We start from the raw sequence: 19,246 nt of genomic DNA on the forward strand, positions 1-19,246 counted from the left end.
AATAACACTGGAAGAGGGGCGCCTGGGTGGGTCAGTGGGTTAAGCGTGTGCCTTTGGCTCAGGTCATGATCCCGGAGTTCCAGGATCAAGCCCCACGTCGGGCTCCCTGCTCAGCAGGGAGCCTGCTTCTCCTTCTCCCCTTCCTCGCTCATTCTTTCTTTCAAATAAATAAATAAAATCTTTTAAAAAAATAATAAAACTCTAAGAGACCCAACTCTAATTGGAGGTATAATAATCTCTAAATAAAATACTGCTGTCGGATGGTTTGGTTGCACATGGGAGTGATGCGGTGTCACACTCTGAACGTCCCCAGATCCCTGCCAGCCAGTGACTCGGAGCAAATCACACTCCAGCTGCCCCTGCTCTTGGGCCTTTGCCGCCAGGACGCTCCAGCGCCTCACCGGAGGCTCAGAGCCGTTCGGGGCGAGGGGGCTGGACCTGAAAACAGCGTGTCCAGTTCTGTGTGCATACGCAGGGTCTGTGGCTTTTGTGGGAATCTTGGTGTGTCCTCGAGCTAACAGGAGTTGAGCGATACCGGCTTGAATCTTTAAAAGTCTTTGTGGGAGCTGCCGGCTTGTAGAAGTGAATCGCTGGCGTAAGTGAAAGAAAGCTGTGCTTGGCAGGGGTAGCAATACGGGATCCTCGCAGAGTGACCGAGAGGCCGCCGGCGTGCCTGCTAGAGCACGTGATCGATGAAGGGAAGAGGAGCTGGTTTATTAGAGTCTGTCCGAGGATGCTGGGAAGTTGGGGAAAGCCAGCCGACCAGCTCCTGTGGGCAGATCTGCTGTCTGGCATGCCGTTGTCGGGACGGGGCGGGGGCGGGGGGCGGGGGCAGCCTGCGAGTGTGGCAGTGGCCCCCGGGCTTGTTTCTCCCGCATGGGGGTTCCTCTGTGATGCCCTGACTCTCCCGTCTTGCTCCCTCGGGCAGCCCTCCCCGTTCAGACCCCAACCAACGACTCCTGGACAAAAGCCGCCACTGCCTTCAACAGCGCCGAGCCTGGCTCTGCCGAGGTGAGTGGCCGCCCCGCTACTCGGGGCTGCGTGCACGCTTGCCGCCCCCATGGCTGGCTCGTCCTGGGCCTCGTGCACCCAGTACGCAGCCCGGCTCTCCCTCCCCACAGCCACTGAGCCTGGCCCCGGGGCCACTCCCACAGGCCCTGGCTTGGTACTTGTCTCCGGTCTTGGCTTCTCATCTGTGTGAGGTCCCCGTGTGAAGGGGCAAGGGGGAATAACCCAGGAGAGGGGGCGACCGGGGCCCCTCCCACGAGCCTGTAGTGGCGGTCGGTCTGTCTGACCTGGGTCACCGGGGAGAAGCATGGCAGCTGTGTCCCTGGCACCTGCTGCGCGTCTTGTGGTTTCGACCGTTTCTTCATTTGTTGGGCACCACTGGCGGGTCGGGGCGGAGGTCAGGACAGGACTAAAAGGTCCGGCATACTGGGGGGATGTGTCTTAGCCATAGGCTTGGTCTTGCCTCCTGGTCCCATGTTGGCATTTGGGGGTCAGGGCTCTTAACCCCTTTTGTGCCTCGCACAGCAGGGTTTTAAGAGCAGCCAGGGGGACAGCGGCGTTGACCTGAGCGCTGAGTCTCGGGAGTCGTCTGCGACCTCCTCCCAGCGCAGCTCCCCATATGGCACTCTGAAACCAGAGGACATGAACGGGCCTGGCCTGGAGCCCAAGGCTGACAGCCACAAGGAGCAGGCTCAGAAGCAGCCTGAGCCGAAGGTAAACTGGAAGTCTGTTCACAGAGATCTGGGCCAGGGCAGGAGGGGCCATCATCCTTTCTCTTCTTCCCCTCTCCCTGGGGCTCAGAAGCTGGGGGTTGGGGTCCTTCCAGCTTGTGTTTCTTAGCGTCTGCTTTTCCATCAAGGATGCAGAACAAGGCTCAGGACAGAGCAAGGAGCACAGACCAGGACCCATCGGCAATGAGCGTTCTCTGAAAAACAGAAAGGGCTCAGAGGGGGCCGAGCGGCTGCAGGGGGCTGTCATCCCGCCTGTTAACGGAGTAGAGATTCATGTGGACTCCGTGCTGCCGGTGCCGCCCATTGAATTTGGAGTTAATCCAAAAGTAAGGTTTGGATGTGTTTTCTTCCCGCCCCCCCCCCCCCTTCTTTTTATACTTGGAGAGAGACGAAGGTGCTGAGACAGTGTCGTCACCGAGAAAGAGCAGGGAAATGGGAGCTGAACGGAACTCTGGGGGAGCATGTCGGTGTGCTGGGCGCGGCAGGTGCTATTGAGCTGCCTTCTAGATTATTCTGACACTAGCCAGGTTCTCAGGCTGAGCAGACCAGTTATCTTCACTGTCTCCTTTGGGTTGGCCAGTGGGCACAGGCAGGGAGCCCAGAGGGAGGCTCGGGGTGGCATCTTTTCTTGGGTGCTGTCTGGTGAATGCTGCTCCATCGAGGTTCTGAGTCACTGAGACTATGGATCAGATTAACATGTGTTTCTGCTGAGAGGTGGGCCGGGTAATTTCAGTGGATTCCTCCTTCTTTTCAGGACTCTGATTTCAGCTTGCCACCTGGTTCTGCCTCTGGTCCTGCGGGGAATCCAGTTGTCAAACTTCAGGATGCCCTGGCCAGTAACGTGAGTGTGCTTCCACCCCAGGCTCTGTTGTTCCCTGTGCGGGCAGGTCCTGGAGAGGAGGGAGCAAGCCTCCTGGGGGGGGCGAGGGGGGGGCAGACTCTGAAGCCAGGCGAGGGGACCAACACCTGGTTTGGGGTTAGCCACCTGACCTGGGTGTGAGGCGTGACGCGTTTTCTAGCTGGTTGCATGTCCTTGGGCAAGTTGTGTAAATGTTCCACACCCTGGTCTTGTGATCTTAAAATGAGAAAGTGTAATTCCTAAGGTCTGGTTTATTTGACAGTCTGTGATTCTCCAACCTTCCAAGTCCTGTGGTTATGTACGTTTGATGGTGCTGGGACAGATGTCTTCATTATGAGCAGTTTCTCAGAATCCCTGTAATATGTTCCTGGGCACTGGGCTTGTATGGGAGGGTCTGTTGGCCACATTTCCAAAGAAATGTTACAAGGACCTCTTTTTTAGTTTCGGGTGTGGCGGCTGAGGCAGGACCTGGGCTCTCCAAGCTAGGTCTGGGTGCCTCCATGCTCCGTGGGGTGGGGGCGTGGACGCGGCTCTCGTGGATTCTGTTGTGGAAATCCATGAAGGCTGCTATCTGGAGGAGATAACCGGGTCTCTCTTGCTGGCAGCCTCATCCCTGGGGTCTTGAGTGCATGAGGCCCGACCTGAAGGTGCGTTGTGCTGTGTTGTCCTGTGCCTCTGTGCCTGTCGTATTCCATGGTTTCCTTTTCCCCTCCAGGCGGGCTTAACTCAGAGTATTCCCATCCTCCGTCGCGACCATCACATCCAGAGGGCCATTGGCCTCTCCCAGATGTCCTTCCCCACCGCGGACCTCACCCTGAAGGTAACACCGGTGCAGAACAAGGCGGGGGGCCCCCTGGGTGTCTTAGCTTGGGAAGGGGCAGGAGCGAGCAGCCCCGCCTGCCGGCCCGCGTCCTCCATCTGTGCTGGCCGCTGCGTCCCTGGTGGTCATGCTTCTGCCACCCTTGCTTTTCAGATGGAGTCTGCACGCAAGGCTTGGGAAAACTCACCCAGTTTGCCAGAGCAGAGCTCTCCTGGAGGTGCAGGCTCAGGCATCCAGCCCCCGTCATCTGTGGGAGCCTCCAACGGGGTCAACTACAGCTCCTTTGGCGGCGTGTCCATGCCACCCATGCCTGTGGCCTCTGTCGCGCCTTCGGCTTCTCTTCCAGGTATGCCGCTCCCCGGCCCGAACCAGCTTGGCGGGTCGCCTCCCTCGTTCTCAAGGGAAACTTGGATCGCTGGAGTGTGCAGAAGTAGGAGTGAGTTTGTGGGTCGGGTGGCCTAGCTTCCTAGGCACTCCCCGCTTCCCTGCTCCCCTTCCCTGGGAAGCAGACCAGGAGCCAGCAGAGACGCGGCTCACCGCCGCTGAGTGGCTCAACCCTCTGCGCTGTAGCCTCTGTGAGAGAAGACTGGCTCTCCGCGGGTTAGCCGAGGAGACGAGCTCACACCTGCAAAGTGCTTTGTATCAGCCAAGCCCTCGATAAGTGGTAGCCATCTTTACTGCTGTGTTGGTGGCCAGAGGGAAAGGGTGGGGGTTTCGAGGGCCCAGCTGCCGAGCCCTAGTGGTGCAGTTCCTGTGGCCCATTCTGACCTTCCACTGTGGACTCAGTGCAGGGGGATGGAGAAGCCATGGGCCGAGACCCAGGCCACCTCCACGTAGTGGAGCCGCTCCCAAGGGTGCGGGCCGGTGGGCTGGGGCCCGGGTGGGAAGGGTGGGCTGGAGCCGGTGCCCGCTCCTGGGCCCCGATGCCGCCGCCTGCCTGTGTTCCCCAGCGGGTGAGTCGGTGTGGGGCTGCTGGAACACGGCTGGCGGCAGGGGCCTGTGCAGGCTCTGCACACACTTCCCCCACCCCCCGCCGATGCCCTGGGAAGGTGTGCACGTGGGAACATCCAGGAACAGTGAGGCTTGACTCTGTTGTCTCCTCTGGGCTTCTGTTTGCAGGCAGCCACCTGCCGCCTCTATACCTGGACGGCCACGTGTTCGCAAGTCAGCCCCGGCTGGTTCCCCAAAGCATACCTCAGCAGCAGAGTTACCAGCAGGTGATGAGAGCAAGCCAGGCGGCCGCGTGGGGGACAGGGGTGCAGCGCACAGTGGAGTCACTTCCTGCGTTGACTGGCGCGTTAGCTCTCTTCCTGCGTCCCTCACGTGTAATGCCCAGCTCCCAGCCCGTCCTAGCAGCCAGGAAATGTTCAGTGAACGGACACAGGAGAGATGGGGAAGAGGAATGGAGCTCCACGCTCCAGACTCTCAGCTTCCCTCTCTCAGAGTTCTTCCTGTGTCCTAGCTGGGGAATTAGCTGAAATGGAATTCTCTTTGGTATCCTTTGGTATCAGGTATCCTTCTGATGAAGAGAAGAGAGGCCTAGAGTCCCAGGCATGGATGCGTTAGAAAGAGGTAGTTTTAGAAACATGCAGGCACTTGTTTTCCTGTAGGATGGGCGTATTTTCTGTGCTGCAAGGGGCGGGCTTCTGGAAGCCTCCCTCCTGAAGCCGGTGTGGAGCCTTCTGATGGTCCAGCACCCCACGGACCTGTGTGCCAGGATGGTGGGGCCCTTGGGCAGAAGCAGATTTGGGGACCGCGGACAGAGGACTTGGCCTGTCCCGACTTCTTTATAAAACCTATTTTTAAATTTCACGTGGTTTAGATTTACAAGGTGTTGATGTTCGCGTAACCGGATCATACCACGTGTATTCCTCGCGTGCGTGTCCCGCTCACCGTTGGTTCCGAAACGCACCGCTCTCGATGCCTGTAGCTAGGATCCGTTCTCACTGTTGTACGGAATCCAGTGTAGGAACATACCAGGGTTTGGGACTGTTACCCGTTGTTTGCTTTTTCTCAAGAGCAAGGAAAGCACCGGAAGGACATGCCCCAGCGTGCATTTGGGGCAGTGTTTCAGCTGCCGTGTGGAGAGGGGTGGGCTGAGGTGTGGGGCGTGGAGAAGCAGCCCGAAGGGCCCCGCGGTTACCTGCCCGGCTTCCTGTCCGCAGGCTGCCGCTGCCCAGCAGATCCCGCTTTCCCTCCACACGTCTCTGCAGGCTCCAGCCCAGCTGGGACTGAGGGGCGGGCTGCCTGCCTCCCAGGCTCAGGAGATCTTCAGCTCCTTACAGCCCTTCAGGTGAGATGCAGCCAGGGCGCCCACCTCACCTCCACGGCCAGTGGGCTCGCTCCCTCGGCTGTGCTGCTGCTCCGCGCCTCTCTGCTGTGGAGGTGGGGGCGGAGGGGGTGATCGCGGTCACGTCAGAGTCATTATTGACGGCTGCACGAGCTGCGTGGGCGTGCTGGCCCTTTATGGGCTTTGTTTTTTCTTTCCACATTATCCTACCCCTTCGCAGCCCCTCCCCGTCAGCCACCACCCTTGGTCTGCTCTTTCCATGTGTCTGAAGTCCTGGGCCTCGGCACCACACAGGTTTTCCCGTGCCTTGTACAGCCTGGATACGTAATCTAGTGACGCTCAAACTGTGGTTCCTAGGCTGGCACTATCCGCACCATCTAGGAGCTTGTTATAAATGCAGACTCGCGGGCTCTGTCCCAGGCCTCCTGAGTCAGAAACCCGGGGGTGGGGGCGGTGAGGCCAGTGATGTGGGTTTGAGCAAGCCCTCCGGGGGGTCGTGGCATGGGCTCTTGCTTGAAGTCTGCTGGCGCCCCCCGCGTCTGACCCAGCGTCTGTCTGGCTTCTGCAGATCTCAGGTGTACATGCATCCCAGCCTGTCACCGCCCAGCACCGTGATCCTGTCAGGAGGCACAGCCTTGAAGCCTCCGTACTCGGCGTTCCCAGGCATGCAGCCCTTAGAGATGGTGAAGCCCCAGTCCGGCTCCCCCTACCAGCCCATGAGTGGAAACCAAGCCCTGGTCTACGAGGGCCAGCTGGGTCAGGCTGCTGGCCTGGGCGCCTCCCAGTTGTTGGACTCCCAGCTCCCGCAGGTCAGGAATTCAGTCCCTCCTGCCCAGAACACTAGGCCTCTTTCTTTCATGACTGTTTTTTCCTTTTTATCTGCTTCTTGATGTGTGATTTGCTGCTTCTAACCTTGCGACTGGTCCTTGGGCTGCTGGGACTGGGGCCAGGTCCTCTGCCTCTTGGGAACGGTCCCGTCTCCTGTTTATCCCCTGAGAGCACTGCCTCTCCCGCGGCCTTTCTCCGCGCTCGTCCCGGGGGGCTTGGAGATGGGGCGTGTGTCCTGACACACCCACTGATGCTTCTGGGCTGCTCTCCCCTCCCTTCTCCCCAAAACCCCAACTCTCGAGCCCGTACTGTCCACTGCTCCACTGGCCTCCATGTTGCCCTGAGTCCACGTAATGGCACTCCGTGTCTGGCTCCACGTCTTCCTCTCCCGTGACCGTCAGCAGTATCAGACAGCTTTGAGGGTCACTCTTCCCCTGCTTTGGCCCCTAACGCAGTCTCCCCAGCACAGCTCCTGATCTAGCCGCTGGTGGTTTTGATGTCTGCATACATGATCACCTGGTCTCCGTTCCACGGCCCCCTTGCCACCCGTGCTGCACTGTGCTCACGGTCCCGTCCTGGCTGGTCAGCGCCAGCAGCTGGACCTCTTCCATCATCTCAAGCTTAAGGGTCTTACCAGTCACCAGCTCTGCTCTTCTAGCTCTCTCCGTCTCACGCGACCCAGCTCCGGCCCTCCGTTTACCACCTGCCCCCGCGGGCTCGCTTCCTTCCCTGCCCGGCTTAGCAGAGCCGCCCTGTTGGCATTTGCCCGCCTCCGGTGTTCTCATCTGGGTAAAGTCCAGTCCTGCGCCTGCGGAAAACCAGACCCACTTGGGCTACCTGTGGCCACACGCCGACAGCCACCTTTGGGAGTGTCTGTGTCCCTGCACTCGGGCCCATCAGTCCCCTGCTCCCACTGCCGGTTTCAGACTTGCAACTTTCTCCTCGCCATCTTCCACCTGCCCGCGTCTTGCTTCCCGTGTCACTAGAGAGATACAAGCCGTGGCAAAACGAGATCTTGCACAAAGCGCTCCCTGCCGGGTCTCCTGCTACAGGGGTGGGCTGGCCGTGCCAGGGGGAGGCCCTTCCAGCCGGGCTCCTGCCGTCCCCTCAGAGGCGCTGCGGGGCCACCATCCAGAGAGGGAGCCGCCTCTCGTTCACACCCAGCTGACCCTGTTATTCCGCTCGTTAAAGAGACAAACCCATAAAACTTTTTTTAAGGACGCCGGTCCGTTCCTGATGGTTGTCTTTTACTCTTATCCTGCTGACCCGTTGATAGCACTTGACCCAGAGGGTGCTCGTAACCCCCCGGAAGCGTGTTCTTCACTCTGGTTCACATGCACCATCCTGGTGGAATCCTCTTCCTCAGCTGCGTGGTCTGCGCTCCCCGTGCCCCCTGGGCTCTGCCCTCCAACCTCTGTCTAGGCCTTGGCTCTAAGTCCCATCAAAATTTGGGTCTTCGCATTCCCACCAGCTATATGTTTTCTGGCCCGTGGGCTGCCTGTCGCTTCCGCTCTGGCGTCTTAGGGCATCTCAAACATAATACGCAAAGGCATCAAGTCCAAAACCTGATTTTTCTCCCGGTCCTTCTGGCTGCCTTGTCCATGTTGCCCGTAGGTCCCCACTTGCCCCCACACCCCCTCTGGTCCTTTAGCAGGTGCTGTCGGCTCTACCTTTGGAAAGTATTCAGAATCCAGCCATTTCTTGGGCCCGACAGTCTGTTCTTACCACAGCAGCCGGGGTGCCCCCTATAAAACACAAGTCTAGCCACACCACACACTCCAAAGTGTGGTACCATCCTCCTCCTCATCCCGCACCCTGTCGTGTGCAAGGAGGAGCGTGGGGGCTGGAGCTCTGGCTGCCACTTGTCTCCATGATGCAATTCCAATAGATCCTTCTGACCCCCCACTGTGGACTCAATGCAGGGGGATGAAGAGGAAAGTGACTGAGAGACAAGAAGTGGCCTCCCTGCCCCAGTCCTGAGTCTCCAGCCCCGCAACCCCATACACACACGTTCTGCTGTCATAATAGCCTTCAGAAGGATCCAAGAGTCTCCAGTTCCAGGAGCCCTGAACCCCAGAACCCGGTTGAGTTTCCCATCACCTTTAGAGGCAAAACAGTAAAGGGGTTTTGCCTTTTCGTGCCTCACAAACGAGTACGTAGATACACTTCCATACACCGTTGGCTTCTGGGGGTTCGCTTGGACATTACTTCCTGAGAAGTGCTCCTGACCTTCCCTAACTCTTCCCCACCCCCACGCACAGGGGTTTGCTGCCTGCGCTCCCATGTTGGGTCCAGGTCCAGTGTGGCCCTGTCCTTGCTGCTCCCCGGGTCTGGGTGTCCTGGTGCTCCCCCCCGGTGCACATAATGTGTATTCGGCAAAGCTTTGCTGGGTGCAGGCCTGGGGTGCACGTGGCCCAGCCCAGCCCCGGAGAGGAGCCGCTCGCATCCCACGCTCGCCCCAGGAGCACCTCAGCGTGGCACCTGCTGTCCGCTGCTGTCCCGGCTCTGAGCTTGCCTTCTCCACCTGCCTGGTTCCAGCAGTCAGACTCGCCCTACCTTCCAGGGTGTGCCCTAGCAGAAATCCAGAACCTCACTGTGCAGAGGCCGTGCTTTAATTCTGGGGAAATGAGAACCTGAAGTATAACGTGTGTTCGCTTTCGGGGTCACGTGTAAACAGTAATTTGTGGCTTTCTCCCCCACATCTGTTCTTCCTCTTGACTGTGTCTGTCCTCCAGCAGCTGACGATGCCGCTGCCTGGCTCCCAGCTGCCTCTGCCGCGGTACGGCTCTGGGCAGCAGCCGTTGATTCTGCCACAGTCCATCCAGCTGCCGCAGGGGCAGAGCCTCTCTGTCGGGGCCCCCCGAAGAATCCTCCCACCTGGCTCCCAGCCTTCGGTCCTTAACACCAGCAGAGAGGTGAGGAGGACTCCAGCCTGCTGTGTCCCGGGGAAAATCGTTGCTAGCTAGTCAGGAAGCACTGTTGGGGCAGAAAGGGCCAGAGGGCAGGTGCGAGCTCTTGGCCTCACCAGACCACTGGTTTCCTGCTCGTGAAGTCCTCTAGGAACCCCATGGTGGGGCCCCCTTGGTTCCCGTGTAAGCCAGCGACATGAGCCGAGACCCAGAGCAGAAAGGAAGGAGTGTGTGGTGGTGATGCCTGGGGCTGATGGGCCCGGGGAGCTGTGGTGGGGCCGTCTCAGAGACTGGTCCCAGACATCCCCATAGAGCATGTGTAGGACTGGGGTCCAGGCTCTGTTGACGGCCATCCTGGGGGTGCACAGTCCTCTCTCCCCACCCCACTTCAAGAGAACAAAAATGCACAGTTCTTGGTTCCAAGAAGCAGCCTCTCCAGCCTGGACTAGAGGGGAAGGGGAGTGCAGATTCCTTTAGACGATCCCGCTCTCCCTGGAAATTCTCATCGGCTGGCTCTGCACGGGGTGGGTCGGTGAGGGCCAGGCGTCTCCGGGGCCATCAAACAACCTCTCATTCCTTCTTGGTGTCTTCAGTCTTCTCAGATGGAGATGAAGGGCTTCCACTTTGCCGACAGTAAACACAACGTCCCTTCGGGAGCCTCCGTGCCGTCACCACAGACTTACAGGTAAAGGTGCCCTGGGGGTCAGATGCTGCATTGCCGGGTACTTGGTCTAGACGGGACTCCGTGGTTCAGAAGAGTCTTAGGGGCCCAGGGAGAGCCGTGGAAGGGCACTGAGGTGGGTCCCCTTTGAGGCCACGTGTCACCTTGAAATTTCAGTGCCGGGACACAACACACGTTTTAGTTAACCATGGGGAAATCAGGAACTGGCAGAGTGGTTTTGCTTCTAGTCATCATAGTAAAATGCTCTGGTTTGGGAGAGCTTTCTGGACAGGTAGGAAAAGGAACGGCTGATGTTTTAAAAGCGTGAGGCCCGACCTCAGTACTCAAAGTTTTCTCAGCAGATTTTCCAAAGGATCCACTGGCCAGGAAGGTACACTCCCTGGAAGGCAAGGAGAATTTCCTTTCCCGGGGCTGCATGTTCCCTGCACTGGCCCCTGGTCCTGCCAGGGCCTGTGGCTTCTGGCCTTGCCGGGCCATGTGTGCCTCTCATAGCGCGGAGTGGCCCCTTCTCTTTGCGTCCTCGGTCTCGGTCTCTGCCCCCAGTAACTGTCCCAGGTCCCTTAGCTGGATTTGGGGGTGGCTTTGGATGAATTACTTACTGTGCTAGAAAGTCGAAGAACCTCTGGTTCTGCTGACATGTTGGCCCCCGAGGAAGAGTGTGCGGGGAGGGGGAGGCAGCATGCTCTGGCCTGAGGCCCGCGGGTGGGTGGGTGGGCGGGCGCGCGCGCAGTCAGGTCTTGTTGGCACGTGGGAGGTGCCTGGAGCGCCCTCCTGTTTTGTAAGCGAGTAGAACAGACACGCATGACTTGCAGCGCTCTGAGAGGTTAGCGGCAGGGCTCCAGGGTGCCCCGAGGTCCCTCTAGGGGCGTGCAGCCGCCCTCCGATCGGGGAGCACTCCCGCAGATCAGAGCACCATCTCGTCTTCCTGCCGCGGCCGCTCCGCTGCGCTCTCTTGAAGCATTGAGGCCGAGTCCTCGTCCCTCCTGTCTGTCCCGTCATTCCACGCTCCACCTGCATTTCCAGAGAAAGGCATTTGTGGGACCTTTCCCCATTCCATCATCTTTTCTGTTCGTTCTTTATCTTCTTGGCCTCATTTATTTTTATTAGTTTGTTTTGTGTTCTGACCATATTTTCCACATAGGCCAAAACAACAGAACTGTGTGAGAAACACAGACAGCAGCACAGAATGATGAGCGTAATTGGGAGTCACGAGGGAAGCTCTGTGGATAAGCAGATGCTGTCCCCCCTGCCGCGTGGGCAGTGCTGAGCAGCAGGTGGCCACAGAGGCAACCCCAGGGCTCCCCGAGCAAGAGCACATGTAGGAGATAGAATCCGTCACGAATAGCTTTTGTTTTGTTGGGGTTGTAACCGGGTGGGGAAAATCGGTGTATTTTTCTAGAGCGGTGTTTTCCCCGTTTTCTGGAAACAGGACTTCTGAGGCATGCCCTGCCAAAACAGGGTTCCCTGGTCAGACACACGGGGGCGTGCTTGTTGGGGTCGTGGCCCTTGGCACAGGGTCTGGGCAGCCCCATTGTCAAGGGTCCTGAGGAGCTCCACACACAGCACGTCTTAGGCTTTTTTTTGACCACAGAGTCTCTTTCATCCGCGTGGCAGCTAGTCAGCATCAGGAGAACTGGGTAGTGTCGTCAGCGGAACACATCCAGGAAGATGTTCCGAAAGATTTTTGCTCCTTTTGGTTTCTCTTTCCACTCGCCAGCCCCCCCTGCCCCCACTGTCTAAAAAAGTGAAAACTAGGAGTAAACTTGGCACCATTCTGAAATCAGCTTCATAGACCGTTCGTGTGGGTCACAGAATCCCATTGGTCTGGACCCTCCCAACCCCGAGAGACGGTCACTGCCCGTCTACCTGTCCGGTCAGTGTCTGCCCACAGCCAGGACCTCAGCCCCTGCGCCCTTGGGTGCGTCTCTGCGAGCTGCTCCGGCACCCTCTGCACTCTGGCTGTCTGAGGTCTTGGCTTTCCTCCGTCCGAGAGGGCGCTGCCCGAGCCAGGGCCGCGCCGTGTGCTAGGCTTGACTCGGTTTCTCTGGCGACGCGTGTGTTCTCACCCCCTGCCTTTGGTTTTTTCAGGCCTAGCTCTGCTAGCCCCAGTGGGAAGCCCTCTGGATCAGCAGTTAACATGGGCTCTGTGCAGGGACACTACGTTCAACAGGTAGAAGATGGCTTTCCAGACCCTCCAGCCCCGGACGCTTAGGCCCGTCTCCAAGCGCCAAAAGAGAAGGGACTGTCCAACCCATTTGAGTGCTCCTCTTAAAAAGAGAGACGTGCCCTAGTGCTTAGAGCGTGGCGCCGGGAGCCGGCAGCCCGAGTCCCTCCTGGCGAAGGCATTTCTCCTCTTGACGGGCGTCTGGATCCTTCCTTGTCCTGCAGAGAAGGGAGGATGCGGATTCCTCTGAGGAGGTGACGCCAGAAGGTGGACTCTCCCTCCATAGCGATTTGGGCTGTGAAGGCGCTGGGACTCGGTTAGGTCTGTGGGTCAGCTCTAGAAGCCGCGTGTGTGTGCGTGCGCGTGTGTGCGTGCGCGTGCTAGCTCTAGTAAGTGCTGTGTCTCGTCTCTGTCTTGGCTGGGTGGGAGGACACGTGGAACGACGCTTTCCCACTTGTAACAGAAGGGGTTTCTCAGTGTCTGTGCCTTCGGGCACTGTTCTCGCTGCTGCTGGAAGATGCGCTGGGGCTCCAGAGCTCACACACGTCAGGCGTGGCTTTTTAATAAAACCGCATTCCTGGCTGACGGAGGCGGAAGTTTGATCGCTCATTACGCTCCTCCTAACTTGGTTCCCCGGAGGGTCGCCCCTTGAATTGCTTGGACTGAGCTGCTAAAGCTTTCTTGCAGGGTTCACAGCCCGGTGGGGGGCAGAGTCAAGGCTGGCCACAGAGCTGCAGGTTAATGGGACCCTGACTGGGAATCTCCAGGCCAAACTAGGGTCCTGGGGAAAGGTTTCCAAGAGAGCAGGAGTCGGAGGGGGGCGTCGAAGATGGGGGAGGACCAAGTCCACACAGTGGCCCCGTGCCCCTCGGCAAACGTTCAGGAGTTACGACTCGTGGGGTGCATTTGGATCTGCTCGGGGGCTTTTTACCCTTGGGGCACGGGGCGCACTGATTTGAGAAGGTCCTTCCAAGTTGGCCTTGGATGTGTCAGTCCTGCAGAGGCCCGTGGCCATCCCAGAATGCTTCCCGGAGGACCCGCCATCTTCCTGCCTCCCCGAACCACTGCCCTCAGCACCTGTGGGAAGGGAGAGAGCACCTCATGCCCGTGTCCTTCCTCGGGGAGTTCCTTCTCGGTCTGGTCCTTCCACCAAAGGGTAGCTTTTCTCTGTGACCCAGGAGCAGGCGGGGGCGGTGGGTGCTGTGTATCCAGACAGATGTTTCTGCATAAGGGTAACTGTCTCTGTCCACATTCATCTGTCCAAAGGCCAAACAACGAGTGGATGAAAAACCCAGCCTGGGAGCCGTGAAACTGCAGGAGGCCCCCTCAGCCGCCTCCCAGATGAAGCGAACCGGAGCAATCAAGCCTCGGGCGGTCAAAGTGGAGGAGAGCAAGGCCTGAAGGTGCTTGGCCACGCCTCACCCCTCCCTTGAGGACAGGGCCGCTCGGCCTGGACACAGCCAGACGCTCGGACATCTCACCAGATCCACCGTCCAACCACCTGGCCCGGACTGAGAGACCTCCCTTCCCTTGTTCACTCCCGAAAGCTCCGTTGTCCGACCAGCTTGCCCCCGTGGATATGTGGCATTGACCTGCTCGCTTTACTACGAAGCAAACAAGCAAATGACCCCGTCCCCACGACGTCCCCGCCTCCTGTCCACAGTGACCGTGGAGTGACTCAAGCCTTTGTGCAGTACCGATGATCCCGCCCAGCCCCAGCCCTCCCCGCTCCCCCGCCAGGCGCTTTCTCGCGGCGCTCCCCCCACCCTTCCCGGCCCCAGTCACAGTGGTTTGGCAGCAGGGCCATTTTAGTTCGAGGCTTTTTGTTTTAAAAAGCAGCTAAAGTTTTTACAAAGGAGAAAGGAAAACAAAACAAAAACAGAAGCTATGTGTGCATAGCTGAACTTTTCTACGTTCTTTGCCATCCTCTCCCTCACTCCTCCTCTGTCTCTGTACCACACTTCCCCCTCTCTCCTGGGGCCACTGGGCCGTCCCTGCGATTCCTGAACACAGGACTCTTGGGCGGACGTCCCCCGTGCTCTCAGTGGGCTAACCGGTGCCGGTGCTCGCAGAAAACGTGGAGGGCACGCGGGTGGGCAGCTCCTTGCGAGCAGTGAGGGGGAGGGGCAGGTTAGGTTGGGGTGTCAGTTGGGTTCCAGCCCCTGATCTGATGGTCAACCGCGAGAGCTTAGGGGCAGCCCAGTGAAGCCAGTGGCGGTTTTAGCATAATCATGACACAATTTCTGTCCTGGACTCTTCTAAAGCCAGTGGACATCCCGACCGCGGGGCAGCTGAGGTAATCACGCAGATACGGAGTCCCCGGGGTTTCCCGGCGCGGCCTGGACGCTGCGAGCTGACAGCACCGCGGGCCCCGGCGGCATCCCTGCCCCTGGGCTCCGGCACCTGGGGGCCGCTCTTTGCCCCGCACGCCCTTCCTTGAAGCCTTCCATAACATGCCCTCCTCTTCCTCTGAGCCTGTCTCTTTCTTGTCTGGATCCTCCTGTCCCGCCACCTTCCGCACAGCTCGCCCCTGGAAATCGGGAGGCGCCCTCACGTGGGGACGGGCGCGTGGACGGCTGTCAGGCGGGGTCCGCAGCAGAGGCGCGTGGCCCTCGAGGCTGCCGCGAGAGCTTCCTCTTTCTCCTTTTCTTCGCTCCCCCCGCAGACCCAGGTGGGGCAGAGGGCCCGAGCCGGGCAGTGTCCGTCTTCCTGGATGGCTGGGGCAGGGTCCAAGGGGAGGACGGCTGGCGGTCTGACCGGTCCGCCGCGGCCACGGGCAGCCTCGGAGAAAAGCCTCTTAGGCGTGTAGCGGTGGCCCTGGCAGAACGTTCGTGTGAGCCATTGTGTGCTGGGTTTTTGTCGTTTCTTTTTAAAATAAGTCCTAGAAGGAAATCCTCCCCGATTTTGTCATTCCGAGGAGAGGGGAAGGCAAATGCCAGGTTTCGCACATGCTCTTCAGAGTAACTAACCGGCCCGCCACCTACCTGCACGAGTTCTGCCACCGCCCCCGGTGGCTCCAGGGAGGACCTGGCTCCGGGGACAAGCAGGAGGTGAGTGGGGTGAGCCCCGCAGCGCGCACCCTCGGGGCCGCCGCACGCGTGTCTAGCGTAGAACCAGGTAGAGAGCAGCGCCTCGGGAACAGCGCTTGTAGCTTCTCGGGGCTCTTCCCCGCTTTACCCCGCGGGCGAGCGTGCCGGCCGGACGCGGGGGCCTCCGGACAGGGTCGGTTTTCTTGACAGATGTGCTAGTGCTTCACGTGCAGCTTTGTGTTCCCCTTCCTGCCTCCACCCTCAGACCGTGCTGCTCACCAGCTGGCCCTCTTCATGCCCGAATCTTGATGCTGAGGTCCCTTCAAGGGCCGCTCGCTTGACGGGTGGCTCGCACTTGCCTGCCCTGTGTGCTCGTCTGCGCTTTCTCTTCCCTGCGAGTGTGTGACTGCTGTTGTCCCTGTGACCAGCTGCCCTGCCCACCGCTCCCCTCTGCCGCCACCTGCCTCCCGTGCCCGGCTGCCCCTGCAGGAGCCACACACGTTCGCCGCCTGTACGCTCAGAAACACGGCCAGGCCCGCACACCTAATTCCGGTGCACATTGTATGTCAAAAGGAAAAAAAGGTTTTCTCGTGTTGAAATTCAACAGAACCGCTCCGGATGCTGTTCCAAACTCAAGGTGTACCCTTCAGGTGAACCTGCCATCCGCGTGACAGTACTTCCTGTTTGAGAAAAAATAAAAACAAAAGGTCACCTGTTTGCCAGCCCTTTTCTCTACCCCTGTATTTTCTCTCTTTCCCCCTCCCCAATAAAAACAGAAAACACTAGAATTTATTTATATGTATTGATGTTGTAGGTCTAGGTGAAAAAAAAAGTAAATGTTTCACTGCTCTATTTATATATAATGTCTGAACCATTCTGTGCAGGAAAGGCCAGGAAATTGCATGTGACGTTCAGCGCATCCGCCACCTCCGTGTGCCCGAGCTGCGGTCTCTTTCCCACTAAGATACAGATTTTAAATTGGGCTCGGGGCCGAGGGCAGTTCTGAGGCCTGCCCGACCCCTGTCTCTTCCTCAGTCTGATGAAATGCAGTTTTTAGTGCAGAGAGGTTTTAAGGTGCAATATCTCTTCTCTTCATGTGGTTTTAGAACCCAGCTCAAGGTAATAGGGCTTAGGGTCTTATTTTGGTTTCAAACCCCCATCCTCAGTGCAAATCCATGCAGAGGCCTCTACCAGGACGCCATGGGGCCTTTGGTGGGAACGGGTGAAGACCAGCACTTACCTTTCTGGGGCTGAGATTGGTGTAGGGGGAGGGAAGTGGGAGTGTTCAGAGCCCTCTCACTGCACCTCTGCCTCCTTTCTGATGCTGGCAGCTTGGCCCTGGCCATTGATGGTGCAGCCCGTTGCTTGGCAACCGGTGACCCCGCAGTAGTGTCTGTCCAGTGTCAACTACTCAGTGGGGTGAAATCCCAGAGTGTGGAGTCGAGTGTCCAAGAGGCATACACCCCCCTGAAAAGTTCCCTGCTGGTTATATTTGGTCTGGTTTTCTTTACCGTTGCTTCCCCCTTTTTAATCCACATTATTGTTTTCAGACTTGGAATTCATACACTTCTGCCTCTGGGATCCTTATGAGGGAAAACAGAGGATGACTTACACATTCAGAAATCGGTTGAGTTCCAAAGCTGTGGTCATTCCAGCCACTTCTAGGGATATTGGGGAATCTTACGAAATATGGACCTCTGGTCTCTCCAGCTATGCCCTCGCCCTCCTGTCTTCTGGACCTGCCCTCTGGACGGGTGGTGAGGTTTGTGACTGATGCTCAGGGCTACGGAGGCAGAGGGTGTGCACGTGGGTGCACGGCCGTGTCAGAAATGGCCCACTGAGGCAGTGTGTGGCAGACTGGTAAAGCCCCTCCCTGCTGTTCGATTCCCCTCCACCAAGTAGCTGCATGTTGCCTCTCTAATCTGTATTTGTCCCTTTTCACTGCTTGCAGAGCAAGCCTGGGTTAGGTCTGCGGGAAATGGCCTTTGACAACCAAGGACAGTAGAGTGTTTGTGCTTTGTCATGTTCTGTGCTGAATGGGAAATGCAGGCTTCCAGAAAGCCATCTCTTCCTGCTTGAGAATGTGAGCTGGACCCAAGAGATCACCTGGGACAGGGTGGCTCAGTGTTGGGATCAGGCACTGTCCCCAGCCATGCCCTCCATCGGGACCACCAGTGCATACTTGGCTAGTGATCTTCCAGGCGCATCTGACCTTGCCGTTCACCATATCCCCACCCTCGCTGGGTGGCAGTGTCCCCAGGACCCTGTCTTCAGCATGTTACGAAGCCGTGGAGTGGAAATCTCTGTGAAGGCTGTGTGGATGACGTTCTTCCATTGTTGAAAGGGGACACTGTACTCGAAGCTTTTGACCTCATGCCTTGCCTAGTAAAAAGGGTTTGGGTTTTTTGTTGTTCTTGAGGGTTGTGTTTTGTTTTTGTTCCCTTTTGTTTTTATTTTGGCCTTTCCTCTTTGTCTTTTCATGTAGACCAGATATTTGAAAGGGCAGACGATGGCTAAAGGTGTAATGTGCAGCTTGTTTATATATTTTTTGGGAAGCTTTTGCCTTGGATGGGAAACGGAATCATGGATTCAGCAGGTCATGGTGGCACACTCACCCTTTGCCCTTCCCTCCGGAACAGTACCTATTGTTTCTCCTTTCAAATATGTGATTGTACTAGCTCTTTCCATATGAAAGAATTCTCCTTATTTAAATAAAAAAAATTTAAAAAAAAAGAGAAAAAGCTCTAAAGCTGAACATGCTTTCTCAGGCTGTGTGTCCCTCGATTTCTGTTGTCATTTGATGAGAGAGATGGAAGAATTTTTACGGACAGCTTATGTGGAAATCGGGACTTGGCTAAAATGCTTTAAAACAAGGTGGGGGAGAGAAGGGATTGAAACCTATAGATTAGGTGCATCTTCCAAATGGGTGAGCATTAGTGCCCATTCTTTCTCCTGGTGGGTGATAATTAAGGTGTGCAGGACACCTGCCTGCGCTTTGCCCTCCCCCTACTTCTGAGAAGTGGGTGGGTCAGAGGAGAAAGCATCTGATTTGTCATGGTTTATTTTATTATTTTTAAATTTTTAAGTAAGCTCAGGACCCCAAGATCAAGAGTTACATACTCTGCCAGTCAGGCGCCAGCCAGGCGCCCCTGCTTTGTTGCATTTTTTTTTCTTTCTTTCTTTTCTTGCCACTTCTTAGTGACCCTTTTCTTTTGCTGGGAGGAGAGGATTATGCTGCACTGTGGAGTAGGAAGGATGAGTGCTCCAGGCATGGGGAAGTGAGGGATCAAGAGCTTGGATTTGAGTCCCGATGGTGATGCTCGGTTCTGCCCCACCCCCACCCCAGCTGCATGACTCGGAAGGACACTCCCCCCCCCCCCCCCAGTCACAATTTCAACTGGAAAATGTCGATTTAACAGTACCTACCTCCTGGGGGTAGTGTGGATTCAAAGAGGTCGTGGGCACCAGTTAAGAATGTAGGAAACTTATAAATCATCCCCGCGAAGAACACTTTCCATGAGGAAAGACTCCTTCCTTGCAGATTCCTTCTGCGCCTCTTGACTGTATGGAAGAACTGGGACCTGGGCATGGGCTGTCTTGGCTCTAGCGGCCACACCCGTTCCCTGGATCCACTGCCCCTAGGGACGGGTGGTTCACGGAACCTCACCAGGAGCCAGCCAGCCCCACTCCTCCCGGAGCCCAGGGAGCCCCCGGCCTCAGGCGGGGTGAGCCGCAGCTCGCCCCCTCTCCACAGCCTTGGGCGAGGCACGGTTAAGTCAGAGGTACCCCTACATTCGTAACCCGTGTCCTCTAACGCTGGGTTGACCAACATTCGTGGGGGGGAAAAATCTTGCACAGTGAAGAACCGTAATTGTAGTGCCTAACCCTGAGGTACCCATCCGTGAGATGCACACACACATACACGA

At 57.6% G+C, this 19,246-nt stretch overlaps 1 protein-coding gene and 2 non-coding genes across 17 annotated transcripts in view; all 3 read left to right on the plus strand.

The window, feature by feature from the left end:
- PRRC2B (proline rich coiled-coil 2B) overlaps positions 1-16,103 on the plus strand; it is an 86,317-nt gene extending 70,214 nt beyond the window's left edge. For 7 of the 15 annotated variants that reach the window (XM_048223419.2, XM_048223416.2, XM_057313388.1 and 4 more), the window contains 13 exons: positions 929-1,011; positions 1,534-1,722; positions 1,868-2,065; positions 2,494-2,580; positions 3,314-3,418; positions 3,572-3,764; positions 4,538-4,635; positions 5,584-5,711; positions 6,277-6,517; positions 9,272-9,451; positions 10,039-10,130; positions 12,216-12,297; positions 13,558-16,103. In XM_048223419.2, the coding sequence (XP_048079376.1) occupies positions 929-1,011; positions 1,534-1,722; positions 1,868-2,065; positions 2,494-2,580; positions 3,314-3,418; positions 3,572-3,764; positions 4,538-4,635; positions 5,584-5,711; positions 6,277-6,517; positions 9,272-9,451; positions 10,039-10,130; positions 12,216-12,297; positions 13,558-13,692 (1,811 nt within the window). In that variant the 3' untranslated portion in view covers positions 13,693-16,103. Of the gene's footprint in view, positions 1-928; positions 1,012-1,533; positions 1,723-1,867; positions 2,066-2,493; positions 2,581-3,313; positions 3,419-3,571; positions 3,765-4,537; positions 4,636-4,929; positions 4,991-5,583; positions 5,712-6,276; positions 6,518-9,271; positions 9,452-10,038; positions 10,131-12,215; positions 12,298-13,557 lie in introns of those variants that run through there. The other 8 variants (XM_048223418.2, XM_048223420.2, XM_048223421.2 and 5 more) reach the window with 8 other exon arrangements.
- On the plus strand, positions 4,153-4,229 carry LOC113266646 (small nucleolar RNA SNORD62). The gene has a single exon (XR_003320450.1). It is a non-coding gene; the product is annotated as a small nucleolar RNA SNORD62 (small nucleolar RNA).
- On the plus strand, positions 8,402-8,486 carry LOC113266644 (small nucleolar RNA SNORD62). The gene has a single exon (XR_003320449.1). It is a non-coding gene; the product is annotated as a small nucleolar RNA SNORD62 (small nucleolar RNA).
- Positions 16,104-19,246: the final 3,143 nt, after the last annotated feature.

The sequence above is a fragment of the Ursus arctos genome, unplaced genomic scaffold (genome assembly GCF_023065955.2).
Source record: "Ursus arctos isolate Adak ecotype North America unplaced genomic scaffold, UrsArc2.0 scaffold_18, whole genome shotgun sequence".
Taxonomy (NCBI): Eukaryota; Metazoa; Chordata; class Mammalia; order Carnivora; family Ursidae; genus Ursus; species Ursus arctos.